Consider the following 25,990-nt stretch of genomic DNA (forward strand, 5'->3'; position numbering starts at 1 on the left):
TAACTAACTATGGTACTTGTGTAAAATATACATCTTACTATGATTCTTCGTGTTCTTCAATTTATATATTTTATTTAGATATTTTATAGTAGTATATTTTCAATACTTACTTTAGTGTCTGCTTTATCTTCACCGGCCCTCTTACTGATTCCCTTTGTAAGTTCTTCGAAGAAGGAATCCAGTGCTACTTGTCCAGTAGGTAAAGCAGCTGACAATGCTCCAGACAAAGCAAGTAGTTCTTGGCAGGACATAGTACCACCTGCGGCTGCTCGTTCTTCAGCTGTGTCTCCTGCTGGCAGGTCAAATTCTACCACCCCAATATAATTAATGTCACTACATTGTTCTTTATAATTAATATTTTACATAATTTAAGAAGCAAAATTTATAACGTCATTTTTGCCTTTTTTACTTAGTCGACTGAACGAGCTCACAGTAATTCACACTGGAACATATCGATTATAACATAAATAAATAATTTGGTTAAACTGTAAAAATAGCGAAGAAGTCACGAAAATGCTTCCTAAATTCATATCAAAATAAACCTAAATTCATGTTCAAGAAGATCAGACTAAAGAGCGAAAATTTAGTAAAGAAGAAATGGATATCGTTGAGTACAATCCAAAGTATCTGAAGGGATAGTGAAAGGCGAAAATCAGATTACATTGCTAATAGAATATGTCTAGAAAGGTCTAAGGGTCTACCGTCTAGACTCACCACTTTGGCTCTTTAGCCAGTCACGTTGACACAATGAATCTATAAATATTTTATTTCATTTGTTAAATCGTAAGTCACTGTAGGGAACATTATAGCGCTGGTTTAATTGTAGAGAAAAAGATAAAAGATGGAAAGATCTTTACATTGAATTTTCATGTTAACTTTTTGGATCACTGTTTCTATTGTTTATTGGGAATAAAATAAAAACTGAATCGTGTGAATAAATTATGTATATGCATGGATGACATAATACTTCTGATAGCACTGAATGAGGATAATAGTTATTGAAATTTTCGTAAATGCTATTTTTATAGTTAAACATGATCGTAAAACTCTTCATGGCTATTAAAGTGTTACCTGTTTGAGTCATCTTCTCGGAAGAGCATACGTTATGCGGATGAGCCACGTGCTGCGCGTTCGGGGTGTGCAGTAACACTGTGTCGCTAAACATCACCGACGATCTTCTTCTTATTAGCGATGGAGGTGACAACAGCGAGAGATTTGAAGCGTTCTATTTTTAAAAACAATTGCTTTGTAGCTAAATTAAGACATATAAGACATTTATGTTCTTAAAATCGACAGCTTATGTATGCGTCAAGGAATTTCATCGATATTCTGTTTTAGCTTAGCGAAACGTTTGCTAGGGTCTAATTTAATTTTATTACATTGACACCAATAAGTTACAGACTAAAATTAGGAATTATAAGACATTTGTGTCCTTAAAATTGACAGATTGCTGTTTATGTATCCGTCAAGGAATTTCATCTATATTCTGTTTTGACTTAGGGAATCGTTTGCTAGAGTTCTAGTTTCATTTTATTACATTGACAGATTGTTTCTTTTAAAAATAGACTGTAACTTATTGAAGTTTTAAAAGTGCATCTACTTGTTACATCAATCAAACATTGACTGAGCGTGTTATAACTTAGAGATAGCCGTTATTTTATTAGGGTGGGTGTGTTTTACCTCAAGATCGGCTGCGGATAGTGAAGGGACGCGCAACAGGCTGGGTCGACTCAGGGGCTCCTCGCCACCCTCTTCAACACCCTTACCGTTACCCTGTCATAACATTATAATTATATATAAACATGCTGCATAGGATATATCGTCTAGTTTACATTATGCTTAATAATAGGTTGAGGAAAAAGATTATTCGCATTTTTTTTCGCGGCTTGCGTTGCATTTTTACCTTTTTTGTAGTAAACTTTTAAAATGTATCGAATTTCTTCATTAGATTCACTCATCTTGACAGTACGAAAAATAAATAAAAATCACACATTTTCCTAATTTGAATTTGGAATTATCTTCTTTAAAATTTAAACTTTTAATGATACCAAAACCAGCCAGATACAAATAGTTTAATAGCCAAAGAGATTTTATTACAAGTTCATGCATACTATAATTCGAAAAGACTTTTCCTCCAACCTATTACTTTTACGTTTTTTTATTCATAATAGGAATTTTACTTAGCTATTCTACTTTGTGGTCATATAACAAGTGCCGTAAAATTACACAAAATCCAATGAGTACATTGTGCTTTCTTACCTTATTTTAAAAAGGTAATAAATATTTTGGTCGATGACAGAAAATTCGTAAACATTTTTTTAAAATTTCATAGCATTAATCCTAAAAAACCAGAAATCTTAACCCGTAGGAAATATCTACATAATTTTTATAACTAATATGTATTCTAATTATATTATTACAATAGTATAAAGTTACAACAAATTTATTACATAAAAATGAATATTTATTTAACATGAAAAACAAAATTATGCGGCTCATTTAGTTTTACGACATCCAAGTGAAATCGCTACGAGAAAGCAGCCGAGATTATTCTCAGACGACTGCTACGAAGCTACAATATTGGCTACGAAAGTCTCTATTGTATGTACACAGTAAAGTGAAACATACAAAGTAATAATTTTCCCATCACGTATCTTTATTTAACACGCAGCTTGTGGATCTCGGAATCCCAATATGTTTATATTTTTTCTGTTAGTTGTATGTAGCGTGTTTATTAATAAGGCAATGGGAAAATTTGCATTGACAATTGCGGTTTCTGGTCTATATTACAGAATAAATTGTTTAGTTGGCGCAGAAGAGAATTTAGGTGGATCACTGGTGGTACTTACAGAATGCTTAGGTTATGATTATTAACATGATTATTAGCATGAGCTGCGAGCCCACATGCTGTACATACAGCAATAAAAATGGCCAACGACTAGCTATGTGAAGCAGTTACTGGTGGCCATTTATAAAAGCATGATAGCCAACATAAAAAAAACAAAGCGAAGTTAAATGAAATTGTTGTTTTTTTTTCATGTTTAATAATTCTAGTGTATCAGAAAGAATACACATTGCAACAAGCACGTTTTTACGCCGATGTTATTTGATGGAGCGGGCGAAGCTTGTAGAAGCACGTTTACGTCGACATTGGATGTTATTGATATAATAATAATCCATAAAAGTCGATTCAAACATCCTTCTGATTTTGACATTTGAAATGTAAATAATTCTGTATGCGCTTATTATTACGAGTACTCACTCGTGGTCGATCTAAAGATTATTTTTTATCATTTTAAATGTTAAATTGGTTAGTATTTATTATGAACTGATGAGTAACCGTGAAGGTATTTATTCTTATTATTTATTTTTATTGAAATTGAAATTCGTGTTTTCACAACACAATTAATATTATGTACGATTAAAAGGCCTTTGTTTTCGGAACCATTGTTCAAAATAAATGAAATCAACAACAAAAATCGCAATTAGACGTCGAAAACGCACGAAAAAGTTGCCAATTTCAACAAAAGCCTTTAAAAAAACAAGAACGCTGTTACGTCATTAACTCTGTAGCTACGATACAATACGGGAACAGGGAACTGGCTTCTGAGCCCTCCGTGAATACTTTATCAACGAGTCTTTAGAAATACATTCGTCCCTTTTAATAAAATAACGAACTTTGAGGTCAAATGGTGGTTCGACAATTACTCGGTTGCGATAATTATTTAAAATTCCCTTTGTGTATATTATTTTAAATCCACGAAGCCTTACAGATGAGCACGGGTATAAATGAATTAAAGTATACTGTTGAAATTTATCGAAGAAGGCTAGCCTAGTATCCCAATAAATTGGTGATCGAATTATTAAATCAAATTCTGGCAATAGCCTGTAAAGGTACTTCAGAGCGGAACGAATTATAAGGTTTTATTGTAAATTTCTTAGGATACTGGTATTTTGGTATTATTGTTTACATTAATCTCGAGAAAACTGTACAATCTAGCCGCAATCTAATATGATTATCAAGAGTATCACAAGTAGAGTTTAAACAAGAAAAAAACATTAATATTCGAATTCAATTTATGTTTCTATAATTCTTAGTTTTTATATATATGTATGTAACATAGCGATCAGGCTTTAAAACAAAAATTTAATACGCATACGCCAATACACAAATACAAAGTCGAATTAGTTTGTTTGTTTCGGGTCATTTAGAAATAATGCAGTTTACATAGTGATAAAATCATTCAATAATAGAATTTGTTTGTGCCCCAACCCAAACTGGAACCGGACTTTACAGAATCTTTTTATTTATTATAAATTATTATAAAAATTTCGTGATAATTTACCATAATGATATTTGTTCCTAAGTCGTTACCATTGGTAAACCGGAATGGCTTTTAAAATGATTGAATTCTAAATTTAATCTCGATTTAATCACTCAATTTAAGCTCTTGACAGATGATTTGCTACAGATTGTCGACTAGAACTTAGGTTTCGGGTAAAACGTAAATTTGTAATATCGAGAAATGATATTCTTGAAATTAGTGAGAATGATTGAGAAATGTGCCTCCATCCTAATACATATGTATCCATGTGGGACGACAGCCGTTCTACAACATAGTTGAGTCTTCGACTTCATTTTTGAGGGTAGGTTGTGGACTTTAATGTGTGTTTAGATTATCGCTTCACGCTTTTTGGGCTATGGTCTCGTTTACGACAATCAGTTACGACAAAAAAAATGCGTAGATGGGTGGACGAGCTCACAGCTCACCTGGTGTTAAGTGGTTACCGGGGTGGTTTTGGCAGAAATAGGCAGGGTGGTGGTACCCGTGCGGATTTACAAGAGGTCTTACCACTAGTAAAGGTGGTATAGTTAAGTTCATTGAACTCACCTGTGGATGCACTCGTGGACAGCAAGGGTGATGCTGTCTTGTTTTGTTCGATGGCAATTGTAGCGTCTCCCGACTTGTTCTCCATCGGAGCTGAGCGCGTTGATATCGATATACCCTACAGTCAATCAATAAATCAATCAAAAATTTTTTATTCAACATAAATGAAAGTACATACTTGTTGAACGTCAAAAAGAACTACCGCCAATTCACAAAAACTAGCCTCCGTCCTGAGAAGAGCTGGCAAGAAACTCAGCGGGCATGTCTTTTTTTTTAAATATTAGAATATTTTTTTAATATTAGATAGTAGGAGTAGTATAGATATTATAGTTATTACGTTGTTCAAAATAAGTGTAAGTGGTCACCGTTACTCCTAAAGGACTCCGGGCCACCAGTAATACTTTCTCCCTGAATATATATAAAAAAAAACCCTTACTCCTGAATCTCAGAATGCCAGCGACATACCTGTTTGTAACCACTGTCCACTACTGAGAAATCGTTTGAAATCTATTTTAAAGAGGTATTCGTTTGTAATAGAGCTCGAGAAACAACGCGGAAGCGATAGGTAGATAGCGTTTTAGAATGGAGTGATGTGTTTTAAAACTGATCTCTTTTAATTCGTCGTTCAATCATTTTAATGCAATTTCATTTTAATGCAATCGTTCAAAATTTCCGGAAAATTAAGGAAGCACTTGTACGTTTTCGCACTTTTTTTTTTACTTAATAAGCTAGCTAAAGTACCTTATAGTAGAAAATATATGAGCGGAATCGAAGCATTACAAAAAGGATCGTGATAAAGGAAACTCAGATGGGAAAATATAGGGAAAATATATATTGCAATAGTCGTCGTGGCCTAACGGATAAGACGTCCGGTGCATTCGTGTTGAAGCGATGCACCGGTGTTCGAATCCCGCAGGCGGGTACCAATTTTTCTAATGAAATACGTACTCAACAAATGTTCACGACTGACTTCCACGGTGAAGGAATAACATCGTGTAATAAAAATGAAACCCGCAAAATTATAATTTGCGTAATTACTGGTGGTAGGACCTCTTGTGAGTCCGCGCGGGTGGGTACCACCACCCTGCCTATTTCTGCCGTGAAGCAGTAATGCGTTTCGGTTTGAAGGGTGGGGCAGCCGTTGTGACTGTACTGAGATCTTAGAACTTATATCTCAAGGTGGGTGGCGGCATTTACGTTGTGGATGTCTATGGGCTCCAGTAACCACTTAACACCAGATGGGCTGTGAGCTCGTCCACCCATCTAAGCAATAAAAAAAAAAAAAAAAAAAAAAAAAAAAATCCGGTAAGGTTCTACTTCATTACGGACCGGTTGCATTGTGAATAGTGGTGTAGCGAAATTAATAGTACGTCAGTGAAAGAACAGTGTTTTTGACCCGTCAATTTGGACTGTAAGAATTTTCGACACACATAAAATCATTTTATAATTTTATCCGGAACCCACAATATACTCCTATTATGAATTATTATTAATGTACCTTACGTTTGTTAAGCTTCACGAAAAGCTTGATGAGCTTAGCGTTTTACATAATGTCTTTGTGAATAATATGTAAAAAACTCGAAGATGGAAAGCGTAATTCGAGTCCTTGAATGTCAAGAAAAAAGTCGAGCTCAACAAAAGGCAGCATTTAGGTCAATTGATTTCTTTTGAAATTTGAAATAAAGCAATTTCGACGATACTGTTCCCACAAAGTAAAATGATCTACGATTTGTACATTTATTTAAAACATATTCTTTTTCATGTAGAGCGTGCTAATGTAAGTATATTTTATTTACATAACAGAATATTTCAACTTTATTTTCACTGACTAAAAGATGTACGATGAATTAAAACCTACGTATATACCTACGAGTGTTACTGTGTTACTTATAATATTTTGTATTCAAGTTGAACAATATTTGGTATGTGTATGTGCATTACTATAATTCTCATGTTGTATTTGTTATTTTAGTTATGTGTTATTTGTTCTACACACACTTATCACTTTTTATTATTATTCTCATTATCCTCTCGCAGGTATGCTGGAAGAGATTTCTTAAAGAAATAAGCAGTGCCTTTGTACATAATTTTCCTATTACTCTGTATTATGTCTTCTTTTCTGTGTGTACATAAATAAATAAATAAATAAATAAATAATAAATAAATAAATTATACACGTTTCAGAGACATTACTTTTATTTCTTTAGCTTATACTGTGAATACCAGTTTTTTTTTGTTTTTAAATCTAGAATCTTATAGCACCACTAGAAAAACGTACAATTAATAAATGCGAGCTAATCTTTTTTTTTTATTGCTTAGATGGATGGACGAGCTTACAGCCCACCTGGTGTTAAGTGGTTACTGGAGCCCATAGACATGTACAACGTAAATGCGCCACCCACCTCGAGATATAAGTTCTAAGATCTCAGTATAGTTACAACGGCTACCCCACCCTTCGAACCGAAACGCATTACTGCTTCACGGTGGGAAATAGGCAGGGCGGTGGTACCTACCCGTGCGGACTCCCAAGAGGTCCTACCACCAGTAAAAAATAATCGTAAATACTTTTTCATCATGCATAGTATGCACGTAACTCGAACCGTGTTTGTGATTGCCTAAGGTTGGTAACAGATTCTTATTATTGTACTAATGTATAAATGGCATGGATAGCCTTTGAAAAGATTGAATCAAAACTATACCAAAGTTCTTAGTTCGCCAACATAGATAAATCAATAGAAAATTGAATTATCATATAAATTACTGCACCTTCCTATTTTTTTATTTTTATTATTTTGTGTACATTATACCTACAGAAAAATAATGTTTTCGAAGCTTATGTTAATTATTACAGAACGGAAAATCTGACTTTGTAAAATCATTACATAAAAAATAAATACAACTTTGGTTTCTTGGTCTCGATTGACATGTCATTTGGTGTGCTTGGTGTTAAATGGTTATAGGGGTCCACAGAAATCACTACGCGAATGTCGCCAATATCGTTGAGACATGTGGTCACATCTTCCATACTCACTCCCATTAAAGTGAAACACATCTTTGCTTGGTACTGAAATAATTCGCTTCAAAGCATGTCCTAGCGCGAGTATTAGATTAAGAAGTATTCACTTACAAATATAACCTCTAAAAATTCAATATAAAATAATGTTGATCATTAACATGTAGAAATATGATATTTAATTTGAAACTCTGAGTTTGCGGCTCCTCGTTGGAATTTCGGCACATTGATAATGTACCTACTTAATGAATCCGGGTGTTTGTGTTATGAAATAATACAAACGAGATATTTTAATATGTATTGTTTTTGTTTGCGAGCGATCCTCTGAAAGGCTATGAATATATAGGGAAGATATATGTTGTTATATAAGAATTTCCAACAACAGTATTCAGGTTTAATAGGATTTGTAAAATTTTAATAACGACGTCCTTATGATCTGTTTATTCTAAAGTCTAATACTGTTAATAAGTTGGTTTTAAATGGAGTTTTCTTAAATCAATTAATTTTCAGTTCTTAAAGCTTAAATTGTTATCTCAAAGGGCATAGACATTCCTTTTTCGAAATACGTATGTTATTATTACTCAAAGAGTTTTATATATTACATACCTTATTTTTTTCATCATTCGTCTTTTGAATCGCCTCCACAGATGCGCAACGTATTTCACGATTTCCGCGTAACAAGTGGCCGGTTCGCTGTTGTTGGTAGACGAAGCGAGGGTCGAGGACGATGTGAACCGTGCTCGTTCAGCTCTCATACGTTCCATTTCACGTTTCTTTGTTTCACTGAACTGTGTCGCGATCACGACCAGGCAAAGGTTGATCATAAAGAATGACCCGATCTGGCAATCAAATTGCGAACGTTCAAGTGACATAAAATTTCCACTGATATTTCATGTGTGTTTCAATACTTTATTATTATTAATATAATGCTGTATGTCACGGGTTTAGTACGGAAAATCTGATTTATTGTTGTATAATATTTAGAAAATTTCATGTATTGAATTTTTACAAAATTCAGCAACAATTTTTTTTTAAATAGTTTTCTTTTTTTATTACTTAATAATGGGTGTATAATTTCTAATTCATTGTTTTATGATAGGACAGCTGTGTCACTCTTCAAACCGAAATGCATTATTTCACGGCAAAAATACTAGTAGTAATGTCATACCACTTCAGGTAAAAAGTATCTGCCTGAAGCATCGAAGATATGAGACGTCTACACCCTACATATACAAATAACGTTATTTGTATGCTACCAGCGATGTACACCTCCATCAGGCATGGGTCACGTAACATTACGTGTCCATTTTGTCTATTGAATTTTGAAATTGATGAAAAACGTACCACGATGAGGAGCACGAAATAAATCCAATCCCAAAAACTGTGAGCGTCTTGTACGTAATACATTATATCTGTCCAACCTTCCAAAGAAATGACCTGTAATTAATAAATTACTTAACAATTTTACGTACGACACAAGTACAAACTGAATAGGTATGTTAGGGAAACTTACCAAGAAAATAGCGACCCACGCAAGTCCGATGTTATCAAAGGAAATAGTCCCTTGGAATGGATTGGCTCCTCTTTGAGTACAATTAGTGTAATACTGATTCCAGTTTACACAGGAAGCGTTAGAAGGTCTATTATATGAGAAAGGCTTGGCCGTCTCATTACATACTAAAGGTCCGTATCTGTAGGGAGGAAAGTCTCCGCACTGGTGCATTCCGCTATCCTCTGGTGTCGTGCAAATGTAATCCAGCTCTTTAGAGAACTCGTAGTAAAACGAAATGCTGGAATGCAATTCTAAAATTTACATCTGTATATAAAATAAAAAATGTCGTTCTTATAGGCGGGCGCGAGACGAATTCGAGTTAATGATAAATGAGCTCGCTAATGAGAAGCAAAAGGGATGATGTTTTATTCAAAAGGGTGAATACTAATGAACTGTTGCCGTCCGTTGTATTCGTTGTAAAGACAGACTCTTTGGTTGTAAACAATCATGTTTTTTTTTTCCGGGCGTTTAATGCTATTATTAGATTTACTTGTAACACAACATCAAATCTACATACAGACACATATAATTGTATGAGTGAAAACACTAATCTATATAGGTATTCTAGGTGCGAAAGCGGTCGTGTTAAAAATAATGCTTACATTTTTAAAACCTGTGGCTCACTGTTTACGTTTTGAAGAAAACGTTTTCAACAAACTAGAGTAAAACACATGCGAATACTAGAGAAAATGTAAATAGCATGCGAAGAAACGTTAGAAGTTGTCAGGTAGGTATAAAGACTATATTGGCTATTTCAATTAATGATAATGGTAGCGCTAATAAAGGTGGCTTAGAGAAACTGAGAGGTGGATCGGAGAGATTAACGTCAGTGGTCTTTGTGCCGTTATCGTTTACGATAGGGTCCACATGCTTCGGAACACGGACACGCCGACCCTAACTCACGTCGTTTGGGACACCCGGTCATTTCGGGACTCGTACTCTTCATGACACTCATAAAGGTTTTTATTGTGGTCTCCAACATCAATATAAAACACGTTTCAAGAAGCTTTTTTTAAGATACAAATGCAATCGCTTAACGAAATGTGATGTGAATTCTCAATGGGAGTATGAATGTTAGTCAGATTAATTTGTCTATGTTCTGTGAACCTACAAAGTATTATGTGGATAATTTAGTGTGTGTGAATGTCCATTAGATTGTTCGGTAATGAATGGTACAGTTCACGAGAGTAGGATCATCTCTGAAACTTCTCGACCAAAAGATAACTCGATATTTAATTTTGTTTCTATGGCTTTGAAACTAATAACTTCAAGAGGGACAGCTGTACATTTTCATAAATCATTTACAGAGGAAGTTGAAGAAACTACCGATAATAACGTATCGAAACAAATTGGCAGTTCATAAATATGGTTAGTTTCGTTTATTTTTTCACAATGAAGCTGTTTAATTTGTTAAAGGTAAACACATTATTTTTATAAAACTGCCAATTCGCGAAAATGAAGCAGATATAGTAGCACATCTGGACGGCAGATGTGTGAAGGTACACGTTACAACAGATCGCAATATCGATAATAGAAACACATTGAATTCTGTTCGCAAATTTCTTACGAGTTCACTCTGACGCGCACTCTGTACCATTCGGACAGGTCTCTGGAACACAAATGAAGGAAGCCGTGATTTGCGTTATGTACCTAATTTTATTACTTAACTATCAAATAATTTAATCAATCATGAACGAATCCGGTCGCGATAAAACGAAAACATATTTCAATATTTTTTTATATTGAATGTATTATTTAATGGTAAAGTTTGAGTTTCGTATCAAGGTAATTCTGGTTAACTACGATGAACGTCTCTGTTATCCTAATTTGATGCTAAAATTATTATGTTAGAACCATTCAAATATAGCAATAGTTTTAGACACGAAAATCCATTTACTGTTTACGACATTGTTAATTGTCTGTACATTATGTATACAGGTATATATATGAGTGTGTCATTACGATTTTGGTACATTGTGAGTATTGACGGAATGCAATATTTACGTGTGTCGATTGTAAATTGATTGTGAGTTGATTATCTCAACATGCACGTTCGGTAAAGTTTAGTAACTGTGCAGAACTTTATGCAACGATGAATGTTGATATTAAATGATGTAAAGAATAGCCATGGATGGGCTCGTAGGGATGTACGAGTAAGCGTTAAATATTGCATGCAGTCAACATTAGCGATGGGACGTGCTTCTAAGACGACCTCTTTTCGGTACATCAAGCAAAATAATTATTAAATATTTTTCGTATATTGCTTTAAAAACTATAAAAGTATGTATTAATAGTTCCTTGTAAGTTATTTCAATCGTGTTATATTTCGAAAACGATGCTAAATTCATATATTGCTAATAAAAGGCTAGCTTTATTTTCACTAAATACACACGATGTAATGAAAATACATACTGTGCCTAAGAATTAATATTGGGTGTTCAAATAAAATACTTACTTAGGTCTGAGTACGTTGGTCGGTAAAACGAGTTCACAGCGCTGCCTTAATATTCCTTCCCACAGCTGGACACCGACTATTCCGAATATAAAAAATACGAAGAAACAGAGCAATAGAACATTCCCGAGCATCGGAAGTGTGTCAAGGAGCAGCATTACCAGAATCCGCATGCCTGTTGAATAAAATTTCATCTTTGAATAATTGGACACGAATTAGTGTAATTGAATCATTTAGTCGTGAAATATGTATAATTGCATTAAGACTTCAATTAAAATCTTAAGCTTTAGAATTATATGAATATAAAGTCTATTAGTAGGTAATTTGTTTATTTTATAAGAGCCTAAAATGATACAAACATTTGTAAATATTTTATTGTTGTGAATTAATTACATTTTTTTAAATAATGCGACACCTATGTTGTTTTTCTCCTTTTATTAAAAAAAGAAGCGTATAGTTGTTTCCGCATATGCGCCTGCTTTAGAAAGCTGTTTCATATGATTATTATAATAAGTATTTGATAATGACCTAAGACGTTACTGATTGAAACTATAGAATATTAATATTGGTGTTTCAAAGTGAACTAATTACAAAATAGAAGACATTGGTCTGCTTCAAGTACAAGACTTCTGTAAGAGGAGCCTTTCGGAAAACTCCAAGGAATTTAAGTACGACTTTTCTTTTACCAGGCTGTTCCTATGATTCTTCCAGCAATAAACCGAGAAAGCGTGATCATTGCACAAGTCAAATAAAGCTCTCTCTATTATGTTAAGATGATCTTAAGTAAATTTCGGTTAACCAATTTCCACAGAGTATCGAATCTGTGAAAATAGCACCACTAATTTTAAAATTACTCAAACACTTCTATACCTACGGGATATATCCCTGTCTACGGGATATATTTCGTACATTTTTTAATCAAAAACCGAGTGGTAACATAATATAAATTTTAATATGATAAGATTCTGATAATGATCATAAATTTGATATTGTTGTTTTCAATCGACTCTAATTAGTTTCAATCTGTTGAATATGCGAAAATCTGTTTTACCGTTTATTGGCAAAGCGAAAACCAATTTTGTGTCTGCCATTGAATCTAATTAATCAGATTATTCATAATATTGTATATTTAATTTGATCCAAAATTAACAAATGGTTTAGGGATATCGAAACATATTGTACTTAATATTTGACTTTAGAGCGTATTTACTTTTAATATAATTTACACGTTTATCAAGTAAATGAAGTTGTTGAAATAACTTAAAAGCTTAAAGGAATTTACATTGAACTAGTGGTCCCCAGGTAGTCGAAATTCGACTATAATTAATTGAAATTATAAGTTTGTACATTATTAAGATACTATTATTATTATACTTCTATAATCACAGATTTCGCCAAGACTACACTTTGGACAAATATTAACAAAGACAAACAATATTTAAACTATTCTCAATTTGACCACAGACTATAAGCAATAAGAAAAGTTTAACAATAAACAAATAGTATGCACGCGTGTGTGTGTTTAAATGGTAGTGTGTGTAATGTTTTTATTATTGATTTAATGTATTATTAATGCATAATTTAAAAAAATATTAGCTTTCTGCACTCCTTCTATATATTCTCTATAAGTGCGGGAAATTTCATACTCCTCCGTCCGCACAATTTTCGTAAAACAAAGTTTTTGCTTCACGTATTAATATATAGATAATGAGACCGAACAGAAAACAATGTCCTAATAGGATTGCAAATCATATTTTCGTTCCAAGATAATCGTCTAAGAAGGCACAAGAGAGCAATAAATTGTATGCGAAGAGAATAAATTACCAGTGATGATATGTCTAACCGCGAGAGAGCTACGATATAATTTATACTAGTTGCATCGCATTGTCCCAGATGCTTCCTTCAGACTTCAGTTTGAAACTTTAGTACGCCCGTCTTTTGTTGGAATGCTCGGCGCTGTTTGGTATTCGCGAACGTTCCTTTGAATTATTGAATTTCAATGCTTCAGATTTCATGGCATTGTGTATTTAGATAAAGTTTCACGAATTGGCTTCGGGGCTTAGCAAGTTTATGGCTTTGTTGCGGTATTTGTTTGACGGTAACAATAACAGTTATTTAAGCTTCGTATTATTCTAATATCGTGTAATTATTTACGCATTATTTTTAATACGCTTTTATTAGCTTCAGACGATCTTTGTAACGGACATTTTGAACATGATTTTGACCCCCTTCAAAACGTCGGATTAGCTCGAAATTTGGTATACTTATTAAGGACCGATGACAATACAATATCTAAAAAAAATAAAAAAAATATTGGAAAAATTTAAATTCAACTAAAAAATGAAAAATAAATAATAGTTTAAAAAAACTAGCAAAATATGCTTTTATAGAAAATCCAACTAAAAAATTGAAAATAATTTTTAATAAATTTGAATTACAAATAGTGTAAGAAAATCATTTATTGTAAAAAAGCGTGGTGTGCTTTTAAGGATACACACTTATAAGGATTTACACTATTTTTTATTATTTATTAAATTTATTAAAATTTATTGTCATTACACTTAACAAGTAATGTACGTGTTTATTTTCACTAATGGATGTATTTTTAAAATTTTTATTATTAATGGATCTTCATCAAAAACTATCAGATCGCTTTTCAGATTCGATTTAAAATAGCCTATTCAAGTGCTACGCTCGACGTGAGTTAAGTTTAGTAGGAGTGGCTGGTTGTAAAGGGGACTGCGAGTTCACTTGTTGCTAGGTATCGATCGTTGCCCATACCACTCTTGAATCCAGCTCATGGTTAATTTCTCTAAGTGGAACCGACTGTATGGATTTCTTTTGTGCTCTGAACTCGCTTTTACGCCGTGTGACTTGTGCTACAATAGTAATGAGTTAAAGATCTGACTCGGCAGTCGTGTGGAACATTGTGAGTTGAAATGTTTGATATCTGAACGGGAAGTGGTTCGTTACATTTTTTGGATCGAAACGGGTAATGACCTCCGGGCTTGATTTGTGTTATTGTATTTACGAAGATTATAACCACCTGAAGACCTTGATATTGAATTGAAAATCAATATCTGCTGGTGCTCGTGAGATGTTATTAATTTCGAGGCTTGTTATTGAATCAATTGAAATTTAAATGTAAATTTTATATAAGGTAATTTATAAATTACTAGCTTTTGCCCACGACTTCGTCCGCGTGGAATAGTTCACAAATAAATATGCAAAATTAAATGTATCTTTTTTAATATTTCTGAGAGATTTTCTTAATATTTGTTTCCGTAAGAACCTTGTACAGAGTATTAGAAAACTACAAAAAAAAAAATAAGCCAAATCGGTCAAGCCGTTTTCACGTTATGTCGTGACAACGGAAAACGGGTTTCGTTTTTATATATATAGATGAGTGATAACACTCATAGTTTAGAGTATTTCGTTGTTGCAAATTATTTGAAAAACACATGTTCATTAACACGCTTTTATTGCTTGTTATTACTGTATATTGGTTTGTACATAACGGAATCTTTGAAGTTCAATTTTACCGGCTTCAAGACGTCATATTAATTTGAAAATTTGAACACGCATCAAGGACCGCTAACAATACAATAATTTTATGAAATCTTTCTTATAACCTGATCAAAGTATCAACAGGATAAAAAAAGATGAAGTCCATAGTTAGATCAGTTTGCTATTTAAGCGTTTTTGTTCTATTCGTTCGTCCGTTTGAAGTATTCTTACATTTAAATATTTATTTTAGTAGATAACATAAGTATAAATTAGTTAAGGTAGGTTAGTTTTATGTACAAATGTTGAAAATTCTCTGAGGTGGACGAAATTTTATGATCTTGCGCTCTAAGTTTAAGGCTAAAAGATATTTTGATACATTATCCAGTTCATAAAATGGCTCTTACAAAAATTGTTTTAGTATCTTTTTTCTAGTGTTTAGAAAAACATCTAGTTTTGCATCAAAGAAGTATAATATGTACCTGTCTATTAGTTTAAATAATGAATGAAAAAGCTATCTATAACTTGCGTATTTTTTAATTTCTAATTAATGTACAAATAATTTGTAAAGCTTATGAAGCTGCAACAACTTTTCCTTTAACGGAACTATATTGCTTGCGACTTAAAATAAGATCTAAAAAGTATATTTGTATCAGCTAACTACTAAAAGTAAATATAAATTTTCTTTCATCGCACAAACTTCTCGTGTCCTTATAAAGCTCAAAGGACATTAATTTAACTACATCTATTGAGGTCGTTGGCGCGGAAGCGGTGGCCTTTAACCAAAGGGTTCTCGTCTTAAGAGCTTTTCTTTACCGTGGTTTAGCAGTTAGGAGCCTTTAATAACAGCTTTACAAAGCACTTCGTTACTTAGTTTTTAACCAACTTGAAGAAGAGGTTCTCAGTTCGGACCTTGTGTTTTTTCATGTGTTTATTTAGTGAGCTTTAGGAAATGCTCGATTCTTCTTGTTCTGAGATAGTAACTTAACACATTTATAGTAAAACATCTTGATTGTTCTCATCGTCGGAGCCGCGATAAGTTACCTTATTAATTACCTTATTACCTAATCTAAGTTTTATTTTCAATTAAGTTATATATACACAAGGTATTTAGGCATTTGTACAGTTGTTATAATTTTTCTGTATGCACCTGTTTTGAATTGCAATCCAGATTGTTATATTAAATATTTAAACTTATAATATCTATGGTTGTTATTTGTTTTGTGCATCAACAAAGGACAAAAAAAGTTAAATAAAAAAAAATAGAGGCGTGTCATAAACACCCGATTGGAACGTAGTTCCTTTTGATGTATTTTTTTTGTGTATGTATTATGTAATGATTATATAACCAAATAAAATATACACAAGTATGTTTATGAACGAAAAATAAACCAACAAAACTTAATCTGTTGACGTAAATGTATGCAAAAAAAAGCAATGAGAAAGGATTTTCAAACATTAAAATTATAATATTTGCATAATCAAATTGTCATTATAATACAAAAAAAAATATGGTCAAAATTGACAGTAAGCTAAATCGATAGAAATAAGTTTCAGTCTCCTAGGTGATTCGGAAGTACCTCAAAAATCATTTATCTTTTTTTTATAAGTGCCAATTACGACAATACCAATAACGTCGACGCATATAGCTTAACGTCGCCTATCTTGAGACGTGACATCGAAGTCTGTATTGTTTTATTTATGTAATAATTGTTTCTTATATTTCAATTGTTTGTGTACATTTGTGAAGGTAGCCTGAGTCGCATATTCGTAAATTCTGATCGGGCTATTGACGATTATTATATGGAATCTTCAAACTTTTTCAAACACATGTCAATCTATATGATTAAATGAGTGCTTACATTTGTCAATGAACGCGTTTCCGATTTTCAATTTACCTAGACTAGTGGCAGTAGTCGAAATTCGACTGTAATTAATTGAAATTATAAGTTTGAACATTATTATGGTTCTACTGTCAAATACTATTAATTACACTTCTATAGTCACAAATTTCCCCAGACTAACTATAGACAAATCATATTAAAGATAAACAATATTAACCTATTCTAAATTTAATTACAGATTTTAAGCAGTAACAAAAGTTTGACAATAAACAAAGAGAGTGTGTGTATAATGTGTTAATAATGTGTTTTCTTTATTGATTTAATGTATTTTAAATGCATATGTAATTTAAAAAAAAAGTGTTCTGCACTTCTTCTCGTTTTTTTTTATTACTTAGATGGGTGGACTAGCTCACAGCCCACCTGATGTTAAGTAGTTACTGGAGCCCATAGACATCCACAACGTAAATGCGCCACCCACCTTGAGATATAAGTTCTAAGGTCTCAAGTTTAGTTACAACGGCTGCCCCACCCTTCAAACCGAAACGCATTACTGCTTCACGGCAGAAATAGGCAGGGTGGTGGTACCCACCCGCGCGGACTCACAAGAGGTCCTACCACCAGTAATTACGCAAATTATAATTTTGCGGGTTTCATTTTTATATTTTCTATTACTGTGGGAAATTTCATACTTCTTCATCCGCGCGATTTTCGTAAAAAGGGGTACAAAGTTATTGCTTCACGTACTAATATAGATTTATATAAAAGCCATTATACGTTATTTGAAACTTACTTGGTATCCTGTTGATGGCTCTTAATGGTCGGAGCACCCTTATAGTCCTGATCGCTGATAAGTTTATGTTCTCCACGTTCAGTGCGTACTCCAATGCTCTGGTGGACAATGTAATATCGTGATCAATTTTCATTACTAATATAATGTCAATTATCATTATGTAGGGATATAAGATTTCAGAAGCGTTTCAACATTTTTTGTGCCTTTTAAATGACTGTACGGTTTGTACACACCTATCTCAATACGTTGACGCGCTGTGCGTCGTAATTGTGGTGTCAAATTATTTTATTACATTCTTATATAGCAGTGCACTTAGCAACACGTACTCGTTAACACGCTACCATTTGTACTTATCTACATAATAAATGTGCTTAAACAACATACTCTTTTGGAACTCTACAAACTTCCCCTTGGATCCCAACATCTTTTTTGGTCCTTCGAAGTTATTCTCGCATGTTTTTTGTGTCTCTTACAACAGTGGCAAGTTCGGCTGGTTCTTCACAAACGAGAATCCCTAGCTGCATTGAGACAAGGGCGCACATACTAGGTAAGAGTGCATAAACATAGTGAGATTTGGATACAACCAATTTATCGAAATTGGATCTTCATGTTGTAAACTACGCCTAGTTGTACTTATCACCGTCAACTACGTGCCAAGTTTGGTGAGCTATCACATCACACATTATTTCAAACAGTCATGGTGACGACGATTTTATGCCATTTACTATCTATTATCTAATTATGTAGAGATACTTGATATTATGTACTATGTTAAAGCTATACAGCTTTCCCTGTCATTTAGCTGTATCTATGGTCGTGTTTAGTATTTAAAACGTCGGAAAATATAAAAGGGAAACAGTAAACAATAAAATTAAAGCATAAAAATGGTTTTTAATTGTGAGTAACAGAAGTTAGAATAACACGTTCTCTCTGAGGTGCGGAAGTTGTTTGTGATGCCAATCAACACAGTCTGAAGACTGAAGTCACTCAGAAGAAGTTCAATAGTTACTATCACGGAGAAGCTCATTAACAACTGCAATGTAGCTTCAGTCATGAGATACCAATAAGAAGAGATACTTCTTCAGTTCGAATAAATATAACATACAGTATTTGAAATGCATCGATTAGAAATTTTCAACACCGAAAGGATTGAAAATGATTTAACTCATGCAGCGTAGCTTGCATCATATTAGTAGGCAAATTTTGCTATTACTTCGTAAGCCATTGTTAAATTGTAAACGTCCATTACGAATATGTTATTAAACTGTATGAAATATGCTATGGTAAAATAAGATATTGTTACGCCGGTTTGAGTAACGCCATCTATCACCGAATAGCCAAACGAATATCGAAGGATCAAGTAGCATCTAGAACGCTCGGAGAGTACAACGCCATCTATTGTCAGATAGCGGCAACACACATCGAATGTACTCGACTGGTGAGGAATGTTTTCGACGGTTCTAGGGATTTCGTCTCGACTATAAAAACGTTGCAGAGATGGCACGCAGTCAGCTAGTAATCGGAACTACTCGAAGCGAAACAGCGAACGGATAACCTGAAGCCAAGCGGAAGAATCGAACTGAGAATTTTAAAGTGTTCTGTGCCCTAAGTGATAAATACAGTTTTAAGATGTATTTTGGTGGAACATTTATTTATCCCGTAACCCAGCGCGTAACAATATGATTGAAATGTTAATCAGTCATAAAGGTTGTAGTAATTAGCGCTTGAAAAATAATTTAAATTATTCATTTATATTTGATGGAAAGATCTCAGAGCATGAAACTTTGAAACGATTTAAGTTATCGTCAGTTAATGTTGATATTAGTTGGAAACGGTCCTTCACAGCTCACTCGAGAGTTAGCTTAGCTCGAATTGAAATCGAAGTTTATCTCAATTGAAACTCTTGCGATTGCTCCAATTTTGTATTTGAAGTTCATTAAAATAAATCATAATATACATTCATTCAATATATATAGTTAGTTATATAGGTATGATATTACAATGTATATGAATAAATATACATACGTACCAGTCCTGGGTTCCTAAAGTATGGGGAATCCCATTTTGGGGCCAAATGTGTGATTTTTCCTAGTTTAGCAATATTGCGATAATACATGCTTATAAAATTATAGCATTAATTATTAATGTTATTTTCAATTAGCGTAGATGCCACTAATCTAGGGATATTAGGTGGAAGTCCCTACATGCATTAAAATGACGACTGCACTACCCATTACGCCGCATGCGAGATTGCTGGTAGTACCGGTATAGTATGGTAGTAGCGTAATAGCTATTATAGAAATAGTAGAGACCTTCCAAAAACCTGAATCGTTACAAGATAAGCTTCAACATTATTACAAGTTCTGAATAGCACTATTTGGGTTGTTCGGTACCGACAAAGACACCCGATCGGTTTAAGAACTTCGCTTTGTCATTTTCATTACATGGAAAATTGTTGGTTCACGCACACGCTATTCCCGTATTATACAAGATAGGAGAATTAGTGGGAGAGTGAAATTGGAAATTAAGATGACCTTACCACAATTACGATGGAAGTTGCGAGGAGTTTTTTTTTATATACTTTTATTGCTTAGATGTGTGGACGAGCTCACAGCCCACCTGGTGTTAAGTAGTTACTGGAGCCCAAAGACAACAATCTACAACTTAAATTCCGCCACCAACCGTGAGATATGAGTTCTAAGGTCTCAGTACAGTTACAACGGCTGCTGCAGTCCTTCAAACCGAAACGCATTACCATTTCACTGCAGAAATGTTTCGTGAGTTCTGGTCTAAAAGGTAAAGTGAGGCAGAGTAGGTAAATTACCAAATTAATACTACTTACATATGACATGTTTCTATGACGACAATCGCATCTCACTGAACTCTAGTAAGCGCTTGGAACTAGGTGGATTCAGAGCTCGTCCGCTCATTTAACGCTATAAAAGTGGGAAATACTAGTGGCACGGAATCGGGGTCGCACGTACGTATCTTGATCCTCAGTCGGATAGATACTATCCGTATAAAATCCACAGTTTACAAGGTGATAAAACTTACCCTGCCATTACTATAAAACAGTCGAGTCGATTCCAGGAGTCGGCGAGATACGTGCTGTGTCCGTACACGCCCATCGCGACCATCTTGATTGTCATCTCCAGTGTGAAAAACGCGAAAATTATATCGTCGAATACCTGCGAACACGAACAATGTTTACTTTCCGAAATGAACATATTATTTATGTATATATTTCTTCGGTGAGTGTATTTGTTACTGAACTCCTTCTAAGCGGCTGGACCGATTTGAATGATTTTTTGTATGCGTTTGGGTGGCACCCTGAATGGTTTAGATTCACAAATCAGTCCGGCCGGCATATGGCGCTGCAGTCGGTATCTAGGTTATTTATCTATATTACAACTAAACGGCTGGATCGACTTGAATAAATTTTTACAGGACAACGTCTGCCAGGTTTGCTAGTTGCTATATTCGCTATATTTAAAACAACACATAATTTAAGAACTATGACAGAATACGCCTACGTATTACGTATTAAAATTCAAATTCGAATTTACACACATATTTCTATTTTTAAAAAGAATAAATAAAAATCAAACCAACCAGATAAGTTTTCGTAATATTTTATGGTTGTTATAATTATTAAATGTTTTAACGTAAGTATTATATTACATTATTAATTAAAAAATTATAATGCATTGTTGAGATTCAGATATAATTGGTTTGAATGGGTTGTAATAGGTTTTCCGTTCGAGTTATAAACGAAATTGGAACAAAATTATATTATCCAGCTTCGGAAACATTGCGAAATTTGCTCATTGTGGTTTGTGGTAATGGTATAGGTAGAGAATGAGGTAGCAGCATACAACCAAAAAACATATTGAAATTGTTGTAAATTTCTCACCTGTAATATTTTACATCTGTTCGTGACGCATTGATCGTCGACACAAGGCTGGTACATCCCAAGGGTCACGCAGTTCAGCAGGATAACTAGCATCGATATTCTCTCGAACCATGTGAATTATTTTAGTCAAGGAAATCTTTTGTTAATTAATCTATATCTATCTATATAAATAGTCAGGTCATAAGTATTGTCACACAGTAAAAACTTTTCTTTTAGAATGCTGGCTCACAAAAAAGTTTATTGAATTCGAATTTCGAATTGTTCATGAAAATAAAAATGTATATACTTTTAGAATTTTACTCATTTTTAAATATGGAGTGGATGCCTAAAGAAGACCGTGTTGCAGTTTTGCGTTGCATCGTTGCGGTTACGCGCCAATTCAAATTTTTAACATACTGAAAAATTTGAATATAACCAAAAGATTCGTTTATCGTACCATCAAACGATACAATGAAGACTGTAGTGTAGATGACAGGTCAAGAAGTGGTCGCTCTCGGTCTGTTAAGACTCCAGCAGTGATAAAAGCTGTGAAGGCGCGAATTCAAAGAAATCCCAAACGTAAGCATAAACTGTTGGCCCTTCAGATGGGGTTAAGCAGAACCACGGTGAAAAGGGTGTTAAATGAAGACTTAGGGCTTCGGGCATATCGAAGAAAAACAGGACATCGTTTGAATGCTCGTCTAATGGACCTGAGACTGAAGAGATGCCGCGCTTTGTTGAAGCGGGACGCGGGAAAAAAATATCGGGAAATTCTTTTTTCGGATGAAAAATTTTTTACCGTAGATGAGAGCTACAACAAACAAAATGATAAGGTGTACGCACACAGTAGTGAAGAAGCGAGCAACCGTATTCCGCGTGTCCAACGAGGTCATTTTCCATCCTCGCTCATGGTATGGTTGGGAGTTTCTTATTGGGGCTTAACAGAGGTACATTTTTGTGAGAAAGGTGTAAAAACGAATGCAGTTGTGTATCAAAATACAGTCCTGACGAACCTTGTGGAACCTGTTTCTCATACCATGTTCAATAACAGGCACTGGGTATTCCAACAAGATTCGGCGCCAGCTCATAGAGCGAAGAGCACACAAAACTGGCTGGTGGCGCGTGAAATCGACTTCATCCGGCACGAAGACTGGCCCTCCTCCAGTCCAGATTTGAATCCGTTAGATTACAAGATATGACAACACTTGCAGGAAAAGGCGTGCTCAAAGCTTCATCCCAATTTGGAGTCACTCAAAACATCCTTGATTAAGGCAGCCGCCGATATTGACATGGACCTCGTTCGTGCTGCGATAGACGACTGGCCGCGCAGATTGAAGGCCTGTATTCAAAATCACGGAGGTCATTTTGAATAAACTTTAGTGTCATAAGAATCTATGTTTTGTTAAGTTCATTTTGGTATATGAATGGTTACATAATGAATAAACTTGTTTCAATTATTTTACATTAAACATGTGACAGAATTTATGACCTGACTAGGTATATAAAAATGAATTGCTGTTCGTTAGTCTCGCTAAAACTCGAGAACGGCTGGACCGATTTGGCTAATTTTGGTCTTGAATTATTTGTGGAAGTCCAGAGAAGGTTTAAAAGGTGAAAAAATATAAAAAGGATGGAATTATATAAAAACAAACAATTTTGTTTTTCCTTTGATGTGTCCCCGGTCGGACGGATTCTTTTTGTTTGTTTCAGGTTTATTTTATACAAAAGTTTAGGTCTTTTATTTATCGACTGAGGCACTACGAAGTCTGCCGGGTCAGCTAGTTGATAATAATTTTTTTAAACAAAAGTACCAAAAACATTTTAGGTTGCAGTTTCGCAATCATTGCATTCGAAATTACTTTAGTAACTTAACACTTTTTTTTTTTTTTTTTTTATTGCCCTTCTAGGCAGACGAGCATACGGCCCACCTGACGGTGAGTGGTTACCGTCGCCTATGGACTTCAGCAATGCCAGGGGCAGAGCCAAGCGACTGTCTACCGATGGGCCAACCTATAATGGGCAAGACCGCAATTCGCAGTTGGAGTTCGATACAGTTAGGTTTTTGATAAGGACTTTTACTAGACTACCAGTGATCATGATCCTTCTATTAGCACCAAAATATTTTGGTAGCTCATTAAAACTAAAAATCGTACGATTAAGAACGCGATAATTAATAGTATTTATAATGCAGATAGTCCATAGAATATTTTCTTGTTTAAGGAAGGGTGGATGACACAGCACCCCGCGGAAGGTCTTTCATGAGGCCAAATCAAGAATACAGTAGGAGATCTCTTAAATGAGTACAGGAGAATGGTCTTGAAGAGCGAAAGATGGCAGGACATGGCAAGAGACATGAAATCTGCACTTCACGACCACCCCCTAATACTAGATAAAGACCACGACAACTCTACCAGAGTATGACGAAGAGTGAAACGAGTAAGAAGAAGAAGATATTGCAGATTTTGACTTTAAAGTTACTCCTTTACAATTATTTGTGGTGATGTGTGTGTGTTTTATTTTATTTTTATAGATTAGATGGGTGGACGAGCTCACAGTCCACCTGGTGCTAAGTGGTTACTGGAACCTATAGACATCTACAACGTAAATACTAACCACCTTGAGATATGATGAGTTCTAAGGTTTCAATATTGTTAGAACGGCTGCTCCACCCCTCAAACCGAAACGCATTAGTGCTACACGGCACAAATAGGCGGGGTGGTGGTACCTACCCATGCGAATTCACAAGAGATCCTACCACAAGTAAATTAAAACATTAAATCAGAATATTTTACGAACCACGAAACTCAGTAGTGAGCTTGGCAAATTGGCAAATCACGATGACAGTTTCAAAATAAGGAAAGTACCTACTCTGCGTTACGTCCAGATGGGTGCTGGTTTATTATGATAGTAGCCGGTTTTATAGCAAGCTATTTTGATTGAATAAAATGTTTTTTTCGTTGTCAAAAGTGACGTGAGTGTTAGTTGCGTTAAGGCCACTAATTACTCCTTCGCCGGCTATTAAAATGTGAAACTCTTTGTTGCCAACCCTAGACATCATTCAAAATGTGAAATAAAGCTGTTCCGCAGTTAATTCGGTAGACTAACTGAGTAGATAGTACAGATGCGGTCAGTATGAGGTTGGATCTTTGTTATGTGACTTGTTCATTTGATCTCGTTTGCGAGTTAACGAAACATAGAATTAGCTAGCGGTCAGTTAGTTTTGTTCTTTGTATTTAAAATGAAGGGTAACGCTTCTTTGAATGATGATGAAAAAGTAGAATCATATCAAATAATATTTGAATAAATGGTATGTATTCATTATCAATTGTGATAAAATACTCAAAATTAAATGCTGAAAATCTGACTAGCGCGGATTTTAAACAACTTTTTTTTAATTATAGAAATCCAAGTCTTTCAAAATGTTTGACAATTTTTTTTAAATTCCATGAAGTACAGAACAGACCAAAAATACTTTTCTATCAGTTAATCAGCTTTTAAGGAGGATCGAAAGCGCACATCTGTAATCTGTAAATAAACGTCAATGACAAGTGATGAACGTGTGTTGTATGAGAGGAGCGGAAAAATTATGAATTGAATTTATATTTTTGACTGATACTGAATAACATCGAGAAAAACTGTAACAGATGGGTTTTAGATCGAGGGGCAAACGTTTTTAATAGAAGTTGAATTTTCGGTGCTTGTACAACCGACGGAGAATAAATTTGATGAATATTTTAAATAAAAATGGCGGCCACGGCACGCTACATACTCATATTATGTTTTTGGGTGAAAAGTTCGAGTGAAAATCATTTTTTTATTGGATAAATAAACTAAGAAACTATAAAGAAGTTTAACTGTATCAAAAATATGCTTCATTGTAACAATAAAGATTTTTAATTACGACGGTGTGAGCGATCGAGAGAACTAGCTGATAGACAAAATTGATTACAATCACACTTCTGATTATAATCACACTTAGCTGGCTGAATTTGTTTGTGTTGTCATGTAGTGTTACGTCATTAGTGCTTGCACAAAATTTGTGGATTCCATTTTT

At 34.2% G+C, this 25,990-nt stretch overlaps 1 protein-coding gene across 1 annotated transcript in view; it reads right to left on the reverse strand.

The window, feature by feature from the left end:
• The window catches only part of Ca-alpha1T (Ca[2+]-channel protein alpha[[1]] subunit T), a 183,117-nt gene that overhangs the window by 22,968 nt on the left and 134,159 nt on the right, over positions 1-25,990 (reverse strand). The window contains exons 4-14 of the mRNA XM_089734129.1: positions 21,958-22,067; positions 21,099-21,232; positions 18,045-18,142; positions 11,910-12,081; positions 9,416-9,692; positions 9,247-9,339; positions 8,509-8,741; positions 4,893-5,007; positions 1,681-1,773; positions 1,072-1,225; positions 111-307 (exon numbers count right to left, since the gene is read on the reverse strand). Coding sequence (XP_089590255.1) covers positions 111-307; positions 1,072-1,225; positions 1,681-1,773; positions 4,893-5,007; positions 8,509-8,741; positions 9,247-9,339; positions 9,416-9,692; positions 11,910-12,081; positions 18,045-18,142; positions 21,099-21,232; positions 21,958-22,067 — 1,676 coding nt within the window. The remainder of the gene's footprint in view (positions 1-110; positions 308-1,071; positions 1,226-1,680; positions 1,774-4,892; positions 5,008-8,508; positions 8,742-9,246; positions 9,340-9,415; positions 9,693-11,909; positions 12,082-18,044; positions 18,143-21,098; positions 21,233-21,957; positions 22,068-25,990) is intronic.

Source organism: Bombyx mandarina, chromosome 17 (assembly GCF_030267445.1).
Source record: "Bombyx mandarina strain Sakado chromosome 17, ASM3026744v2".
Classification (NCBI taxonomy): Eukaryota; Metazoa; Arthropoda; class Insecta; order Lepidoptera; family Bombycidae; genus Bombyx; species Bombyx mandarina.